This window comes from Salvia splendens, chromosome 18 (genome assembly GCF_004379255.2).
Source record: "Salvia splendens isolate huo1 chromosome 18, SspV2, whole genome shotgun sequence".
NCBI classification, from domain to species: Eukaryota; Viridiplantae; Streptophyta; class Magnoliopsida; order Lamiales; family Lamiaceae; genus Salvia; species Salvia splendens.
In genome coordinates, this window is record NC_056049.1 from 3,464,910 (window position 1) to 3,483,893 (window position 18,984).

The following is an 18,984-nucleotide window of genomic DNA, read 5'->3' on the forward strand; positions in this document are numbered from 1 at the left end:
TCAGTTCACACCAAGGAATATGCCATGATCACCGGGCTCAACTTTGGGCCCTCTGATTTTGATCCATATACATCCACCCTTCAAATACCTAGAAGCAGTATTTACTATACGTATTTCGATGGTTAAGCTGCAAAAGTAGAACAGTTGAAGAAGAAATTCTTTAACAAAGAGCTTGGCAGCGACGTTCAAAACTATTTCAAGGTGGCGAACTTGCTAGTTTACTATGACTGCCTCCTATGTCGTTCTGGTGATGTTTACGTAGATGATTGGGCGTGGACACTAGTTGAGGACGTTGAGGCATGGAACCGATTTCCATGGGGCGCGTACACTTTTGGTGTATTGTGCCACTACATAGAGAGACCAAATACGAAGAGGGTAACTGTAAGTTACCATTTTTGCTGCCCTGTTTGGGTTTTCCAGATATGGTCGTATGAGGCCATCCCCGCACTAGGCAAGAGATGCGGAGTTCATGATAGAAAAGATATATTGCCTCGGTGTTTAAGGTGGAGCTCAAAGCTAGACAAAAGAACCGATTATAAGTACTTCTTCGACGATCCGAAGGTACATTCTATTTTATTTTATTACTACTTCATATTATTTGAAACAGATTATATGATTACACTTTCATTATATTTCTGCAGTTGAAAATATCTCCCTTGGCACCGACGGATGAAGAGCTGGTAATGCCTTATATGAAATTCAATGGCAACGATCTTGACGAGTTGTTTAATGTGAGATACAAGCCTCCTCCACGAGGTTGTAGGTATAAGAAGAGGAAGACCATTGCAGGGGCAGAGTAGTTGAAGCGTCATCGATGGGAGAGAACTGTATCCAGTGATACGGACGAGACAGGGCACTCTGACTCTAAGCACGGGGAGCAAGAGAGAAGTGAAGCAAATGATTATGCGGGACGCTCAGGGCAGCCCAACACTGAGGGTGAAGATATAGAGAGCCGAATGAGGACAGTTTTGTTTGATGATTCTCCTACTGGCGTTCTTGCTCTACTCGTTCAGAAGATTGATGATCGGATTAATCAATTGTTTGAACGTAGACAGCATGAGCAGTCCGCTCTACTTGATCAGAAGATCGATGATCGGATCAATCAATGGTTTGAACGTACCGTCGCCTTGAGGCTTGTCCCGTCGCCATTGTGGATGTCCTAAATATGAAGGAAGACAAGAGAGAATATACCGAGGGCAATTCCGTCATATCAATAACTCCATGGTCCATGGAGGAAGAAAACCGCCAGCGGTATAAACATTTGAATTCAAATCACAAACGGTGAAAAAGCAATTCAACTTCAAAAACTTCAATCTTTCAGACACTCTCTCACCAAAGAAGCCAACAATGGATTCTAGAAAACGGAAACCCAATCTCAAACATTCTTCTCCGTTGCCGAATCCTCCACCTTCTTTAATTTTCAGAGACATTTCAAACCTCAAAACCCCTCAACAGCCCTCGAAACGCCCCAATTTCCCGGCTTCCCCGCATTTCTCCGCTCTGAAAAATACCCCCTCGTCTTCTATACGCCGCGCCCCCAAAACGTCGGCATTGAAATCAAAGGCGGCGCGCAGATTGAAGACATTTGAATCCGAGCAATCCAAGTCCGCACGGATTGCTCAGAGCGAGAAGGAGAAATCGCTGAGATCACTTGCGAGGTCGCTCACTGTATGGCTCAATTTTCTGTTCGAAAACCCTAGCTCGTGTGGGTGTGATCCGTCTCTTTTAGGTGGTGAGGAAAAGGAAGCAATTGTGAATAATGGGAAGAGAGAGAGTTTGCAGGGCCGTGCGGTGGGAGTTGATGGGCCGTGGAGGGGCCCGAAGAGGCAGAGGGATTCGCTTTGGAGAGGGGAGGGGAATGGTGAGTCGGCAAAGAATGGGTTCCCGAATTCCATGTTTTCTGGATTGAGGGCTTCATTGCAGGAGATATGTAGCTTTGACGACTTGAAGGAGAGAATGAGGATGTATTTGAGTTTGGGTGGTTGCAAAGAGGTTTTTGAAGCAATGACTCAAGTAACAAAGGTGTGATTCTCATTTTTCTCTCGATGAGATTTTCGCAATTTGAGTTTTACTCAACTTTTTGCTATAACTGACATAAACTGAAAGTTTGTTTTTTTAAGTTCAACTGTTTTCACATTACTCCATTTTTGAAAAATGTTTTGGTTTCCTAGCTGGCCTCATTCCAGCAGAAGTCTTTCATTCTTCATCATTGATTATGCTATTCTTGCATGATCACTTGTAAACCTTTTTGTCTTAATTTTCAGAACATAGACGAAGGGCGACTGAAAATGAGGGCAAGTTGCCCCATAATGAGTGATGTCGGGATGAAGGAGAAAGCCATGAAATATCTCATGTCTTATAACCCTATCTGGCTTCGAATTTGTCTATACATAATCTTGGGTGGTGACTCCTTGTTGCCAAATGATAATGTCAATTCTGAGCCAGAAAATGCATTCCTAAGGATGGTTCTCGAAAAGCAATTTTTCTGGCATGCTGGACTGGCTAAAGCTCATGCTTACAACAAGCAGGTTGAGGGTTTATACAGGCCAGGTTACTATGAAAAACTGGGGAATGTAATTTTGAAGAGATTCTTGCTCCTTGTTATTATAATTGACAGAGCCAAGTTCCAAACAAGTCTTCCTCTTAAATATGGAATTGATGGACTGGATGGTGGGTCGCCTCCAATGTTTACTTCAAAATCTTCTATCAAATCAAGCCGTCAACTAGTTATTGGTAATTTTTCTTGTTCGCATTGTGCATATGTTTGGATTTGTGTTGCTTATTATTGTTCTTACTAGTTATGCATAACTTGACGTATGTTCTCTCTCTTCAAACCAGACTTTCTCTCGTCTGATGTGATGCATGGGGAAGGAAGTGTTGTAGCACATCTTGCGATTGTTGGATATAATGTCACTTACCAGCAAGTAAGAAACTTGGACAATTTTCTTCTTACAATTTCTCCGAGGAAGTTATCTACAACTATCTTCATTGATATTATATGTAATTGTTTTAATTTTGTTTCAAACTTTCCTTCCATGCTACAGAATCCTTTGGTCGAGTATGACTTCAGAATCTCTAATTTATTTGAAGATCTCTGTGATGGCATCAGGCTTTGCAGAGCCACGGGTCTCCTAAGACATGATTCCTCCATTCTCACGGTATGTTGGATGTAGAGACTGTTTAGCTTGTTCAAGTTGTTTTCTGCTTGATATAATCATGTGATTAACAATAAATTCTTGCGTGGACAGAAAGTGGTGGTTCCATCTGACACACAAAAAAAGAACCTGTTTAACTGTGGCATTGCACTGAAATATCTGAGGGAAGCTGGTGTATCCTTACTTGATGAAGATGGAACAGAAGTTATGGAAGAGGATGTAGTTAGTGGTGACAAGGAGCTTACACTTTCCTTGCTCTGGAACATGTTTGTCAACTTACAGGTGGGTGGTGATTTTTTCTTATGCACATCTTCAGTCTCATGTTTGTTTTTTTTACATTGTATAGTTTGAATAATTTAATGGGAAGATATGCTGCTGTGATGTTTGATACTCAACTCGATGAAGATATTTGCTGATTCAACCTCTTATATATTTTGCAGTTGCCTCTCTTGATCAACAAATCACTTATATCAGAAGAAATTTCAAATATTCGAGGAGTTGTGGTATGTTCAATTATGCTATGACTACTTTTAATGCTTGTAAAGAATATCTCTATAAAGTACATAAACTTTTGCATATTAGTAGTATTAAAATTGCATATATTTTTCCTATGTTGGATTTTTATAGAAGAGCTTAATAACCATTACATTTTTAGAGTTCAATGTCTAATTAATGTTTGCAATGCTATCTGCAGGATCATTCAATCACCCAGACACCCTTGGATTTGCTACTTAACTGGATTCAGGTGTTTAGATATACCTTTCTTAAGCTTTTACTGATGTTTCACTCACTTTTGAGAGAGAGTGAGTGGTTTACAAAATAATGTTTATTAGTTTGTTCTTTCTGGAAAGGAGTAAGCCAACTGAAAAAGTTGAGAATATATCAGGACTTAAAGCGAGTGTTTGGACTTGGCTGAGAGATCCTCTAATTTTGCATGTCAAATTTAAGGTTATCGAATTCGAAGGGAATAATGTAGGCTGAATAATTTGGCTATGATTATTAGCTTCACTTGAATTTTTCGTTGTGTATAGGCTAATGGGTTAGAGAATTATGGGAGGGAGAGTAAGCACAAAAGCTCATATGCACTATTTTCCTTGCATGTTTTCCTTAGTAATTTGACAGGTTTCTAACCTACAAGAGAATGCACTTATTTCTTCAGGCAGTTTGTGCAACTTACGAACTCAAAGTTGAAAGTCACTCTTCCTTACTGGATGGAAAAGCCATGTGGTGTTTGCTTGATTTCTACTTTCGCAAAGAGCATGACTGTTCATGTTCCTTTAAGGTAAGTTGCCTACATTTCCTTGTTCCTGCGATTTGGTCAGATTCAAACTTATTCCACTATGGTTTCCAGGATCCATGTGGAACGAAGAATGAAGTTTCTATCATGTCAGCAATTGAATACACAGATGCAGTTCACAACTTCATATTGTCTCAAAAATTAACATCTTTGTTAGGGAACTTTCCAGAGGTAATGCTGCTAACTTTCAATTTTTAGTACCATGCACTATTGGATATGGCAATATACCAAGTGATCTTTTAGCATGATCATAGCTTGAAAGTGTCTCTAAATATCTCTAATGTATGGTAAAGTTGATATTGCTTATGCATCATCTTGTTGACTAATGTGGATGAGACTATCACCCAGGTTTTACAAGTGAGTGACATATTAGAACATAATGGGGCATCCAGCGGGAAGAGTGTAATCATCCTTCTGGTGTTTCTCTCAATTCAGTTACTCGTGAAGAGAAACATGGTAACATTTTGAATCACATTTCTCTTTAAAACCTTACTTGTTGGCATCTAGAGCTCATTTGACATTTTCTCTTGTTGAGATTTACGCACACAAGGCTTTCACACACTCAAGAAGATCACACACACACTCACTGTTGTATGAGATCACACAATGCAGAAACACACACACTCACACTTTGAGTATTGAAGATGATAATCTTGGAGAGAAACTGGAAAATTCTTTATTGATTAAACTCTACTCTAAACTACACACGGTGAGCTATTTAAAGCTCTACAATCAAGTAGCAACTGCTACTAACTAACTACAAGAAGAATCAAGAAAGCAAGAAGAATAACCGCTACATCTCAGCTAACTAACTGCTGCTCCAACGGCTAGTTCGGCTAGGTTGCTTCTTCCTTCTCGGTTCAAGACCGAACTCCTTCCTCGACTCAAGACCGAACTCCTTCCTCGGCTCAAGACCGAACTCCTTCTCGGCTCACAACCGAACTCTTCCTTCTCGGCTCACAACCGAACTCTTCCTTCTCGGCTAGTTCCAGCTCAAAGCCGAGCTTCCTTCTTCTGCCTTCTTCTTCTCGGCTAGTTCCAGGCTAGTTCCAGCTCGGTAAGCCGAGCTTACCGAACTCTGCCTTCTTCTTCCAACTGAAATGAGCACTCCATTATTACAATTCTCCACCTGAGGGCTCATCTCAGTTCTTGCACAAACATTGATCAATTTCTTGCAATGATCAAACTTGTCTCTACCTAGAGACTTTGTTAGCATGTCAGCCGGATTGTGCAAGGTGTTAATCTTAATCACCTTCACTCTCCCCTTTTCAATCTCATCTCTAATGAAATGCAACTTTATGTCTATGTGCTTGCTCCTTTCATGAAAACCCGGATGTTTAGCCAAGCACATAGCTGAGCTGCTGTCACAATGAATCACCATTGTCTTTTGGTCAAAACCAAAGTCAGAAATCACTCCCTGAATCCAAAAGCTCTCCTGTACAGCTGCAGTGAGAGCTATATACTCTGATTCTGTTGTTGAGAGAGCAACAACACTTTGCAACCCTGATTTCCAGCTGATTACAGTTCCAAACATGGTGAAAAGATTACCTGTTTGGGACTTCCTGTTGTCCAGGTTTGCAGCATAGTCTGCATCACAATAGCCCTGCACAACCTCCTCAGATTCACCTTCCCAGCCATTGAAGACAATCCCCCAGTCCTTAGTTGACTTCATGTACCTCAATATCCACTTAAGAGCATTCCAATGCTCCTTCCCCGGGTCTGCCATGTATCTGCTAGTCACTGAGATAGCATGAGCAAGATCTGGTCTTGTACAAATCATAGTATACATAACACTTCCAACCACACTAGCATAAGGGATAGCCTCCATCTCATCAGCCTCTTGCTTAGTTTTAGGGGCCTGCTCCTTTGAAAGCTTAAAACTCTGGGACAGAGGAGTTGATGTAGCTTTTGCATTTTCCATTTTGAATCTCTGCAAAACTTTCTCAATATAGTCAGTTTGCAGCATCCACAGCTTCTTGCAGCCTCTATCTCTCTGAATATGTATGCCTAGGATCTTCCTTGACTCTCCTAGATCCTTCATTTCAAAGCTTGACTTCAGATCTTGTTTAACTTTCTGAATTTCTGTCATAGAAGGCCCTGCAAGTAGCATATCATCCACATAGAGTAATAGGTAGGCAATGGGAGTCTTGCCTGCCTTCTTGATGTAAATGCAATCATCATATTCTGACTTGGAGAAGCCAATCTTCTTCATCTGTGCATCAAACTTCTTATTCCACTGTCTAGGACTTTGCTTAAGTCCATAAAGACTTTTCTGTAACAGGCACACCTTGCCTTCTTCTCCAATCTTCACATAGCCCTCTGGCTGTTCCATGAAGATAGTTTCCTCTAGATCTCCATTTAGGAAGGCTGTCTTCACATCAAGCTGTTGTAGCTCCCAGTCAAGCTGATTCACCACAGCCAATAGGATCCTAATTGAAGTGTGCTTCACAACAGGTGCAAACACTTCATTGAAATCGATTCCCTCCTGCTGTGTAAAGCCTCTAGCCACCAGCCTTGCCTTGAACCTGACTCTATCCTTATCAGTGGTCTCAATCTTTCTTTTAAACAACCACTTACAGCTTACCAGCCTCCTTTCCTTACCATCTGTACTCAGCTTGGATTTGTCCACCAAAATCCATGTTTTGTTCTTGAGTAAAGACTCTATTTCCTCATTCATGGCTTCAATCCATCTTTCTCTATCTTTACTCTGCATAGCTTCTTTATATGTGAGTGGATCTGCGCCATCAATACTTTCAGCTGCACACAGAGCATAATACACAACATCAGAGAACTTTGTTGGTGGCCTTGTTTCTCTTCTAACTCTGTCCCTTGCAAGCTGATAGTCTCTGATAGAGTCTGATATAGACTCACCAGCCTGGTTGCCCTGAGTTGGAGCCTCTTCTTTATCTGAATCAGACTCACTCCCTGAGTCAATAACTCCACCTGCTCCTAGGCCAACCCCCACAGGCTCCACCTTGAAGAAATCACTCTCATCTTCACTGGAGTCCAGCTTATCTTTCAGGTATGGCATCTGATCCTCCAAGAACACCACATCCCTACTCACCAAGACCTTCTGCTTACCGGGCTCAATACACCAGAGCCTATACCCCTTAACACCCCTCTGATACCCCAACATAATACATTTCAGAGCCCTAGCTTCAAGCTTGCTTTGCCTAGCATGAGCATAGGCCACACACCCAAACACCTTGTACTTTGAGTAGTCACTATGAGCTCCATTCCACATGTAATCAGGAGTTTCAGATTTCAGGGCAGTAGATGGGCATTTATTGATGAGATAGGCTGCTGTATACACAGCCTCACCCCAGAATCTGCTGCTCAAACCAGAACCAAGAAGTAGGCACCTCACCCTCTCTAGGATTGTCCTATTCATCCTCTCCACAACACCATTTTGCTGAGGATTACCAGGAACAGTCCTATGCCTCTTCATACCCTTCTCTTTACAAAACAGATCAAACTCCGCAGACAAGAACTCTAGGCCATTGTCTGTTCTTAAGCATTTAACACTTCTACCCTTCTCTAGCTCAACCTCCTTACACCATATCTTGAACTTTGTGAGTGTTTCAGATTTTTCTTTAAGGATATATACCCACAACTTCCTTGTATAGTCATCAATGATAGCTAGATAATACTTTCCTCCACCAATTGAACACACCGGTGAAGGCCCCCAAAGATCACTATGTATGTAGTCTAAAGGGGCTGTAGAAGAGTGAATACCTGTAGGATAGGGTGCCTTCTTAGCCTTTCCAAGTATACACTGCTCACAGGGGTTCATCTTGTTGAAATCTCCAGAGATCAGACCCTTCTTGATGAGTTCTTTCAAGCTTCCTTCAGCTGGGTGGCCCAATCTCTTGTGCCATAGCATTATGGAATTATCTGACACTGCATTGCTTTCTCCATCAACAGCCTTAGCCTTCAGATAATAGAGAATATGCTCTCTGTCAGCTTCCATCATCACTGCATCTCCAGATTTAACAAACAATTTTCCTTGACTCATCAATATGGTGAACCCTTTCTGCTCCAGCATTCCCAATGAGATGAGATTCCTCTTCACTTCTGGAATATACCTCACCCCAGTTAGGATCTTTATAGAGCCATCTTGTAGGCTTAGCTTTACCTTCCCTATTCCTCTGATCTGACAAATATGATTGTTTCCAAGAACAACCGTACCCGATGCTTCTTGAAGATCATGAAACCAGCTTCTATTGGGGCACATATGGAAGCTGCACCCCGAGTCCATTATCCACCTGTGACTGACCCCACTGTCACTAATATTCATAAGTTGAGCCGGGGGATCAGCACTCTCCACACAATCAGATTGGTTGTGTCCCTCAGAGGCCATCTTTCTCTTCCATGCATGACAATCTTTCTTCAAATGTCCAGGTTTCTTGCACCAATAGCAAGCTCTGGTTTCCTTCTGAGCATCAGAACTTGAGGGTTTAGGGCCCTCAAACTTCTTCTTGAAGTTCTGCTTCTTGAACTTCTTCACATTCAAGGCCTCTGCAGCTTGAACATTGGAGCTTGCAGAGCCTCTGTTGGCTGTCTTCTGGAGTTCTTTGGCCATCAAGGCTGAATAGACTTCTGCATAGGTGATAGGTTTATCTCTTCCATAGATAATGGCATCACTTAACTGGTCATACGAGCTAGGCAAGGCATTCAATGTGAGAATGGCCTTATCCTCATCTGAAATCTTGACATCAACAGATCCCAGGTCATCAATGATCTTGTTGAACTCCTCTAGCTGCTCAATGATGGACCTATCTCCAGAAAAACTATAGGCATACAGCCTCTTCTTGAGATACAGCCGGTTAGCCAAGGATTTGGCCAAGTAAACTTCATCTAACTTGTCCAAGATCTCCACCGCAGTCTTGGCTTCTTGAACTTCCCTCAAGACCTTATCTCCAAGGCACAGAATCACTGCAGAATGTGCCTTGAGCTGCATCTCCTCCATCTTTGCCTGAGCTTTATCATCAAGCACTGGAGCCTTTCCTTTCTCCTCTGGTTTTGCAAGAACTGCGGCCAAGCCTTGTTGAATCAAAACCGCCTTCATCTTCATCTTCCACAGGCTATAATCATTCTTGCCTGTGAACTTTTCTGCATCAAGCCTTGCTGCCATCTCTGAAACCGTTTGATCCTCTGCAAATCAGCTTCAATATCCCTTCCCACAGACGGCGCCACTTGTTGGGATTTACGCACACAAGGCTTTCACACACTCAAGAAGATCACACACACACTCACTGTTGTATGAGATCACACAATGCAGAAACACACACACTCACACTTTGAGTATTGAAGATGATAATCTTGGAGAGAAACTGGAAAATTCTTTATTGATTAAACTCTACTCTAAACTACATACACGGTGAGCTATTTAAAGCTCTACAATCAAGTAGCAACTGCTACTAACTAACTACAAGAAGAATCAAGAAAGCAAGAAGAATAACCGCTACATCTCAGCTAACTAACTGCTGCTCCAACGGCTAGTTCGGCTAGGTTGCTTCTTCCTTCTCGGTTCAAGACCGAACTCCTTCCTCGGCTCAAGACCGAACTCCTTCCTCGGCTCAAGACCGAACTCCTTCTCGGCTCACAACCGAACTCTTCCTTCTCGGCTCACAACCGAACTCTTCCTTCTCGGCTAGTTCCAGCTCAAAGCCGAGCTTCCTTCTTCTGCCTTCTTCTTCTCGGCTAGTTCCAGGCTAGTTCCAGCTCGGTAAGCCGAGCTTACCGAACTCTGCCTTCTTCTTCCAACTGAAATGAGCACTCCATTATTACATCTCTTCTTTCAGGACAAGTTAAATTTTCATAAACTGCTGGGCTTTGGTTGCCAGAATTCTGTCAGCAGTCAATTAATTTCAGAGTGGAGTGATGAAAAAGGTTTTGTTTGACTTGCCTCATATTTTTGGATTATCAAAGTTGATAGCAGCATGATCAATATGATAAAGACTTCTTAAATCTTTTTAGAGACAGATTCAGCGAAATAACTTGACTAAGAATATGATATTCTCAGTATAAAAGGGACTTAATTACAAATATCTTTCTTTGTTCAGTCAACATAAAGTATCTTTTAGACACTTCCCCTCATAAGTCATAAGTTTGATGCTTCATGGAGTCATTCTAAAATTTCGCTAGCTACTTTTTTTTTCAATTTGATTATAAAGTGATGACCATCCGGCAAAGAAATCTTCTTGCTTCGTCATTCAGTTGTCCAACTACAAACTTGTGCAATTATGAGAATATGGCCTATGAACAGAACTTTATAACTTCACCAGTTTCTCATGTCCAATGCACTTGTCGGTGCAGAATCTAAAAGAGATTTCAAAGCTATCATAACTTGGTGGCAAGATATGGCTCAACAGAACGGCAAATGCAGCTTAACCATCAAAAGGGACGTTGTTCAAAGAGGTGACATTTTCCACCAACATTTTTAATTTTTATGTCTATTGATGTGTTGTTTATAGTGTGCTATTTATATGAGAATCCAGTATTATTTTTTCTGGAAAATTCTCAATTAAACAATCATTATTGTTGTCAATTCTAAGAAATCCAGTTATCTTTAATATGATTGCAAGAAGCACAATATCCCTTTTTGAAATGGCAAATGCGATCTATGTATTTTAGTGGAATGCACATAAATATAATACTACTATTCTTCAGTTTATTTCTAATGGTTTTGATTTATTTGGTTCCATCTTCCCCCAAAACCATTCCAACTTAATTGAAATGGGAAGAATGAAGTTCATGATCTCTTCCTCTTAGATCTGTGATTTTTGCAGAATAATCCATCATATTATCCTGACCGTTAGTTTTTTTTGTTTTCTTTCAGAGAAAGCGAATGCTGCAACAATCATACAATCTCGCTATAGACGATTGGTGGAACATCGAAATTATATGAGGATTACAAATGCAGCTCTAGTCTTGCGCAGTTTCATTTTGGCCTGGCTATCAGTGAAGAAGAAAAAATCTAGATTGGAGCTTGTTGCAAGGAGTGAGCTAGGATCATCATCTTGTCAGTATTTCTTCTGAGCTAATATATGTTTTTTATTTTTCCTTATTTTTACGTTATCTGATCTATACTAATAATACAGCTAGGAGGAGTCACTTGGAAAAGTTTGGCATTTATGCTACACTTATGGCAGACAGACACCACTTTGTAAACTTGAGAAGGTCTGCCATAGTCATTCAGCATGCCGTAAGGGTATGGCTTGGTCAGAGTCACTATAAAGCAAGGACCATTTGTAACAAAGCAGACAATCTCCGGACAACAGCCGCACTCACAATTCAGAATTTCTGGAAATATTACATGATTAGAAGATCCGTGCATGGTCAGCACATTGCTGCGACCAACATCCAGAGTCATTATCGTGGTTGGTTGATGAGAAGGAGTTTTGCACACAAGAAGCAAGCAATAATAGCAATCCAGAGTTCATGGAAAGGCTACATCATCAAAAAATCTATCCGAAGGCAGCACCTCGCTGCAACCAACATTCAGATTCATTATCGTGGTTGGTTGATGAGAAAGAATTTTGCATGCAAGAAGCAAGCAACAAGGGTGATTCAGAATTATTGGGAAAACTACATCGTCAACAAATCTATCCAACATCAGTGTGTTGCTGCAACTAAAATCCAGAGTCATTATCGTAGTTGGTTGATGAGAAGGAGTTACACATGCAAGATTCAAGCAGTAAGAACAATTCAGAATTTTTGGAAAGACTATATTGTCAATAAATCAATCCGAACTCAGCACATTGCAGCAACAAAAATCCAGAGTCAGTACCGTAGTTGGTTGGAAAGAAAAAGTTTTGCTTGCAAAAAGCAAGCCATAAGAACTATTCAAAGAACCTTCCAATGTTTGAAGAGTAGAAGGGAGTTTCTGATGCACAGGAAGGAAAATGTGTCAGCTATCATCATTCAATCTCATTTTCGAGGATGGATGGCTCGTAGAGAAGTTCACAGACAAAAATATTTTTTTGTTAGGATGCAAGTAAGCTTCTTTTTGCCAATCCCTACAAACACCATGGTCTCTTGTTGCCTACCATACATTGTCCCTCATGGGCTTGTTTGTAGCCAGTCCTCTGGAATTTTTATTCTCCTTTTCACTTCCGGTGCCTAATCTAAATGCTAGTGTTTCACATTTAGGAAAATGACTTTTAAAATAAAAAATCATAGTTTGTTTGATTTATTATGGTTAAAATGCTTGTGTTTCACATTTAAGAAAATGACTTTTAAAGTAAAATATCATACTCCCTCCGTCCCACTTGAGGAGTCCCATTTGAGTTCGGCACGGGTTTTAAGAAATGTAAAGGAAAGTTGGTGAAAAAGATAGTGGAATGTGAGTCCTACTTTATATATTAGTTTTATACTATAATAAAATGTGAGTGGAAAAAAGTTAGTAGAATGTGGGGCCTATTACCATTTATGGAATATTCCAACCGGGACTCCTAAAGTGGGACGGAGGGAGTAATTTGTTTGATTTGTAATGGTTAACATGCTAGCATGACAAATACATTGTTTTCCATTCATATGAGTTGTATCTGTAAGAGTTGTCATTTATTTATGCTGGCCAGAGCTTCTGCCGAGGTTGGATACAAAGAAAAAAATTACAGCTTCAGAAGGATGCTGCTATAAGGATTCAAAGTGCTTTCAATCGCATGAATTTCCGTCGGTCATTCATCTCTCAGAGGCTTGCTGCGGTTGATATTCAACGTTATATCCGAGGACATGTCACCAGGAGAAGACTTCTAGGCAAGAAAAAGTTCTGTTGGAGGCTTTTGTTATCTGAATTATCTTGGTTTTAACCCCAACTATCTTGAATATGCTTCAATGCAGGAGCTACCTGTTCTACAAGGTCCAAGGAGGACATACTCCTGCAATCAGTATTGAAGTTGCAGAGATGGTGGCGACATATCCTGCTGGTCAGATACAAAACAAAACCCACAGTTGTTGTCCAGAAGTATGTCCGGAGATGGATGGCAAGGAAAGTGGCTAAAAGAGAAAAGCAGCAAGCGGTTGTGATACAAGTGAGTCTCCACTGGACTTTCGTTTTCGCATGCTTCATTATGCTTTGTTGAATGAGGATGCAGTACTTTCTCAATATAACGTTAGAGACGATATGTTCATTCTGCTGATGATATGTCTTTGCAGAGTTTAAGCTATGGATCCTCTTTTTATATGAATTGAAAAAACTCTAATTTATGATCTCACTTTTTTTTGTGTCCATGTAAAAAAAAACGTGATCCTTATTGCACATTCACGGTTGTGACTTCTTATCCGCTTCAACTAACCTTGAATTCTCACCGTTGGCAGTCATACTGGAAGGGGTATCTTGCCCGGAAAGAGGCAAAAGGCCAGCTGCTGGACTTGCGATTGAGAATGCAAAAATCTGCTGCAAATGTAGATGATAGCAGGCGCTTAATAAACAGGCTTGTTTCAGCAATATCAGAACTTCTTAATATGAGAAGTGTCAGTGGCATTTTGCACACATGTGAAACGCTGGGTATGAGTTTTGAGCGTCTCGTTTCTGCATAATAAGGTGTCCACGACTTAGATAGTATAAACGGCATTGATCTTGGTGTGCTTCCAACAGATATGGCAACAGAATTATCACAAAAATGCTGTGAAGAGCTAGTCGCTGCTGGTGCCGTTGCCACTTTGCTTAAGCTAATTCGCTCTGTCAGCCGGAGCATACCAGATCAGCAAGTTCTCAAGCATGCCCTCTCTACTCTCAGAAATCTTGCGCGCTATCCATCCCTCACCCACGTACTAGTCGAGAGCCATGGATGCGTGGAAACTGTTTTTCTAGAGTTCCTACGGTGCATTTTCATTCTCTGAACATATTAGTACAAACTGGTTATGCTCATTTGTCACAGTATTGATAATGGTCTTTTTTCCTTCTGCAATCATTTACCTCTTCAGAAACAAAGAAGAGGGGTATTTCATTGCTTCTGAGTTGTTGAAGCGGATATGCAAAACTGAAAATGGCGCCTTTGCTATTCGGAAGTCATCGGCTATTTTGAAGAGGCTGAACAACCTTGCTGAAGAACTGACTAGGAAGGCAGGAAATGACAAGAGGTAACAAAAAGATCAGCAATATTCTATGCAAGTTTAAACTGAATTTTCTTTTTTAGTGATGTTTATGAAATAAATGCAGGAAATGGAAGAATTTGCCATCAAGAGAAAATGAAGAGAGAAGATTGAAAGAGGTTGTTGAGCTACTGAAACTCATCAAGGTTGGGGCCAGAAGGTGATTGTTACACTATTTCTTTGCTTTTTTTAGGTGTATATATTTTGTGATTTTAGTTCATTGAGTGTTGGCATACTTGCCAATGTTATCATTGTGTGTACTTGATTTGGAATTTTGCTCAAATTGTCATGTTTCTATCATGGAAGCTTTCCCTTTTAATACTTATAAAATGCAGATAAAGTTTTAATATTTTAATACTATAAACTAGGAAAAACTAAAAAAGTAAGTAAATTTGAAAATTTTGATCGAAAAGAACTTACAGATGTGCTCTGAAATAGGCTGTTAATTAATTTATTTATTGATAATAAAGATTAAAGATGACATTGTCATTTGTCACTATATCCGAGTTAGCAGTTGTTTTAACAAAAATTGTGCAAGTATTTATATGCAACAAAGATGTGCAACAAACATATTTTTAAACCCATCAAATATCTGAGTTAGCAGTTTTTTTAACAAAAACACCATTGAGATTAATATGTATATTTTTAAAATCAAGTAGCAGTTGAAGCTGTTAAATGATATAGACAATATATTTACAGAAAAAAGCAATGGGAGAAGATTATTGTATTGAATTGAATTATGGAATAGTACTCAACACCCATGTATTTATAGGGATGTTGGTGACCCTTGAGATCCTACAATAAATGTATTCTTGAAACTACACTAGTATTGGAACAAGATAGGCATGATACATATTCCAATCTTGGAACTCCATTATCCTTTAATGCTTATTGGAACTCTATTCTTCTTAAATGTTTCTCCTTTTCTTAACACTCCCCCTCAAATTGAGTGGTGGGATCTCCAAAACTCAATTTGGAAAGCACATCTTCAAAGCTCCTTGAGTTGACTGCTTTTGTTAGGATGTCGGCAAGTTGATCCTCAGAGCGAACAAAAGGGAGTTCGACAATCCCATTCTCAATGTTTTCTTTGATGAAGTGTCTATCAACCTTCACATGTTTCGTTCGATCATGTTGTACTGGATTTTGTGAGATGCTTATAACGGCTTTGTTATCACAATACAACTGGCACTTGCTCGGAGGGAGATTAATCTCTTTCATCAATCTCCTTAACCATAAAATCTCGGTCAACCCACTTTTAATCCCACGAAATTCTACTTCAGCACTCGAAAGAGCCACCACCTTCTGCTTCTTGCTTCTCCATGTTACCAAGTTACCTCCAACAAAGGTAAAGTAGCATGCTGTAGACTTCCTATTATTTGGGTTCCCTGCCCAGTCAGCATCTGTATAACCATGAATCTCAAGATGCCCATTTTTGGCGAACAACACTCCATGCCCTGGAGTTCCCTTCAAATACCTACAAATCCTAAGTGTTGCCTCCATGTGATTTGTCTGCGGTTTATGCATGAACTGACTTATGACCCCAACTGCATAGGCAATATCTGGCCTAGTGTGCAAAAGATATATGAGTTTTCCGACTAGTCACTGATATCGACTACGGCCAGCCAACTTGGCTCTTTCTCTGATTAGTAATCCGTGGTTAACTGCTAGAGGAGTGTCTGCTGGTTTACATTCTAGTAGGTCAGTCTCTGCTAGGATGTCCAAAATATACTTCCTTTGTCGCAGAAAAATTCCTTTAGTTGACCTTAGCACTTCAATCCCAAGAAAGTACTTGAGATTCCCCAAGTCCTTCATCTCAAATTCCTGAAAAAGATTTTTCTTTAATTCCTCAATCTCTTCTAGGTCGTCACCTGTAATAATCATGTCATCAACATATATGATTAAACATGTGATCTTATCATCCTGCTTCTTAAAAAATAGCGTATGGTCTGAATTGCTCTGTGTATATCCATAGCTAATCATTGCCCCAGCAAACTTCTCAAACCATACTCTTGGAGATTGCTTCAATCCATACAAGGTCTTCCTCAATCGGCACCCTTCACATTCTTTAAAATCTGTTGCAAAACCTGGAGGTGCCTCCATGTAAACTTCTTCTTTCTTCTCCAACTCTCCATGTAGGAAGGCATTCGTCACATCAAACTGATGTAATGGCCAGTCCCTATTAGCAACAATAGATAGCAATACCCAAACAGTGTTCATCTTAGCTACTGGAGAGAAGGTCTCAGAATAGTCAACTCCATATGTCTAAGTATAGCCTTTTGCGACAAGTCGTGCCTTGTACCTTTCTATCGAGCCATCAGGTTTTCTTTTGATAGTGAAGACCCATCGATAACCCCCTGGTAGCTTCCCTTCTGGTAGAGCACATTTCTCCCATGTGGTTTCGAATCAGTGCATCAATCTCTTTCTTCATTGCTTCACTCCAATGCTTGTATTTCATAGCTTCTTCCCATGTCAGTGGTATTTCTTCTTCTTTATATATTGCATTCTCAAAAGCCCGAGCCATCTCTGATAAATGGCCTTTAGCTAGGTTCACAATAGAGTATCGTTTTTTCTTGTCAATCCTTTCTGGTGTATACCTTTTGGGTCGAACACTTCTGTTTGACCCTAGTGGAAGTATGTATCTCCCAGTGTCAGGGTCAACTCCTTCGACCTTGACTTCCTCGATTTCCCTTTCTTCGGCCTCAATTGAATTTTCTTCTGCACTTACAGTGTTAGCCAAACAATTATCTGTATCCGCAGGAGTACTTACATTGGATAACCTTAACGGAGAAATATTTGAGGCGATGTCACCTTCCACAATGGACTCTACCACATCAGAGACTTGCTCAGCGGAATTGCTTATTGTTTTCTCTGTTAGATCCGCATCAGGATTGCTTGGCGTTGGCAGTGGCATTAAGATCCAACTTAGCGGGTCTGTATCATTGTTATCCCTAAGGGCATCATTAGCGCGATAGGTCGGGTCGCAAATCACGAGTCCCGGCCCGAGACGCGCGTTGGAGGAGACAGATTTCTAGCCCAGGCCGGTCCCGGGGTCTGGCCCGGCCCAGCGATGGAGGGAGAGGGGCCGTGACGGAGCTGCAATTTTTGCATTTGGAGGAGGAAAAAGAGGGAGGAAGAGGAAGATGAGGGAGAGGGGCGACGGAGCCCAATTTTCTGATTTCTTTTGCATTTGGAAGAGGAAGAAGAGGGGGGAAGATGAAGAAGAGGGAGAGGGAGAGAAAGAGGGGCGACAGTCGACGGAAGGACTTTTCTAATTTTTTATTTTTTTGCATTTTTTTATGTTATAATTTTTAGTTTTTTAGTTTATAATTTATTATTTTTGAATTAAGAATAAATTTCTCGTGTTATAATTGTTCAACGTTTTCAATTTTTACACGTAAAATAGGTCGAAGTTGTGAACAGTGTCATTTATTAGTTGCGGCCCGGGTTGTGGCCTGCAGGGTTAGAGCAGTTGGGGCCTGGGCCGCAACTATAGAAGAATGATGACGTGGAGGGGACTTGGGGACTGAAACCGGGCCGGAGTTAATGATGCTCTAACATTACTCTCCCCCTGACCGCTAAGATGGGTAAAAAAGTACTCAGTTTCAAGAAATTTGCAGTTCATTGTAACAAACATCCGGTTGGACTTTGGATCGAAACACCTATACCCCTTTGATTTACCCCATATCCTACAAATACGCATTTAATAGTGCATGGGGATAGTTTAGTTCTTTCATGTTTAGGAATGTGGACAAAAACGGAGCATCTGAAGACGCGAGGTTCAAGAGTCAAGGGCGGAGGAATTTTTGTGAAGGTGGACAAGACTTGTAGGGGAGTTTTGTGTTTGAGAATACTTGTGGGCAATCGGTTTAAGAGATAGGTTGAGGTGGCAATGGCTTCTGGCCAGAAGTGTTTCGGGGCTTTTGACTCTATAAGCATAGAACGAGTCATTTCAAGGAGAGATTGATTTTTCGTTTTAGCCATACCGTTTTGTTCCGGAGTATGAGCACATGGGGTTTGGTGTATAAGCCCTTTGTTTTGGAAGAATTGTTTCATGTTAGAGTTAACGAACTCCCCCTCCCCCCCAATTATCTGACCGAATGACCTGAATGGTTTTGTGAAACTGAGTTTGGATATGATTATAGAAATGGGTAAAGTGTGACAAAACTTCAGATTTTTGTTTCATAAAATATATCCAAGTTATGCGAGTGCAATCATCCACAAAAACTAAGTAATATCGAAAATCTTGTCCCCCAATAACTGGTGCGGGCCCCCAAACATCAGAGTGTACTAAGGCAAACAGGGTGTCAACGCGAGTATTACTTAATGGGTAAGAGTTCCGATGACTTTTGGATAAAAGACAAGTTTCACAGTACATGTCATGCTTAGGAATAATACTAGGAAATAACAATTTTAAGTAACCGATAGATGGATGAC

The 18,984-nt window shown here is 40.6% G+C and overlaps 1 protein-coding gene across 1 annotated transcript; it reads left to right on the forward strand.

Annotated features, from left to right (window-relative positions):
* Nucleotides 1-421: 421 nt before the first annotated feature.
* On the forward strand, nucleotides 422-14,850 carry LOC121776500 (abnormal spindle-like microcephaly-associated protein homolog). Its single transcript, XM_042173672.1, has 21 exons — nucleotides 422-561; nucleotides 642-2,022; nucleotides 2,265-2,733; nucleotides 2,839-2,924; nucleotides 3,045-3,158; nucleotides 3,249-3,437; nucleotides 3,596-3,658; nucleotides 3,850-3,900; nucleotides 4,315-4,437; nucleotides 4,507-4,623; nucleotides 4,801-4,908; nucleotides 10,257-10,344; nucleotides 10,771-10,872; nucleotides 11,294-11,476; nucleotides 11,556-12,451; nucleotides 13,035-13,212; nucleotides 13,297-13,487; nucleotides 13,774-13,963; nucleotides 14,054-14,279; nucleotides 14,383-14,538; nucleotides 14,618-14,850. The coding sequence occupies exons 2-21, from the start codon at nucleotides 1,348-1,350 to the stop codon at nucleotides 14,712-14,714; spliced, it is 4,302 nt and encodes a 1,433-aa protein (XP_042029606.1). The 5' UTR covers nucleotides 422-561; nucleotides 642-1,347; the 3' UTR covers nucleotides 14,715-14,850.
* The last annotated feature ends 4,134 nt before the right edge of the window (nucleotides 14,851-18,984 follow it).

Coding starts and splice junctions, on each gene's coding strand:
- LOC121776500 (XM_042173672.1), top strand. CDS start 1,348: ATGGATTCTAGAAAACGGAAACCCAATCTCAAACATTCTTCTCCGTTG. Junction 11,477..11,555: donor TGAGCTAGGATCATCATCTT/GTCAGTATTTCT, acceptor CTAATAATACAG/CTAGGAGGAGTCACTTGGAA. Junction 12,452..13,034: donor ATTTTTTTGTTAGGATGCAA/GTAAGCTTCTTT, acceptor TATGCTGGCCAG/AGCTTCTGCCGAGGTTGGAT.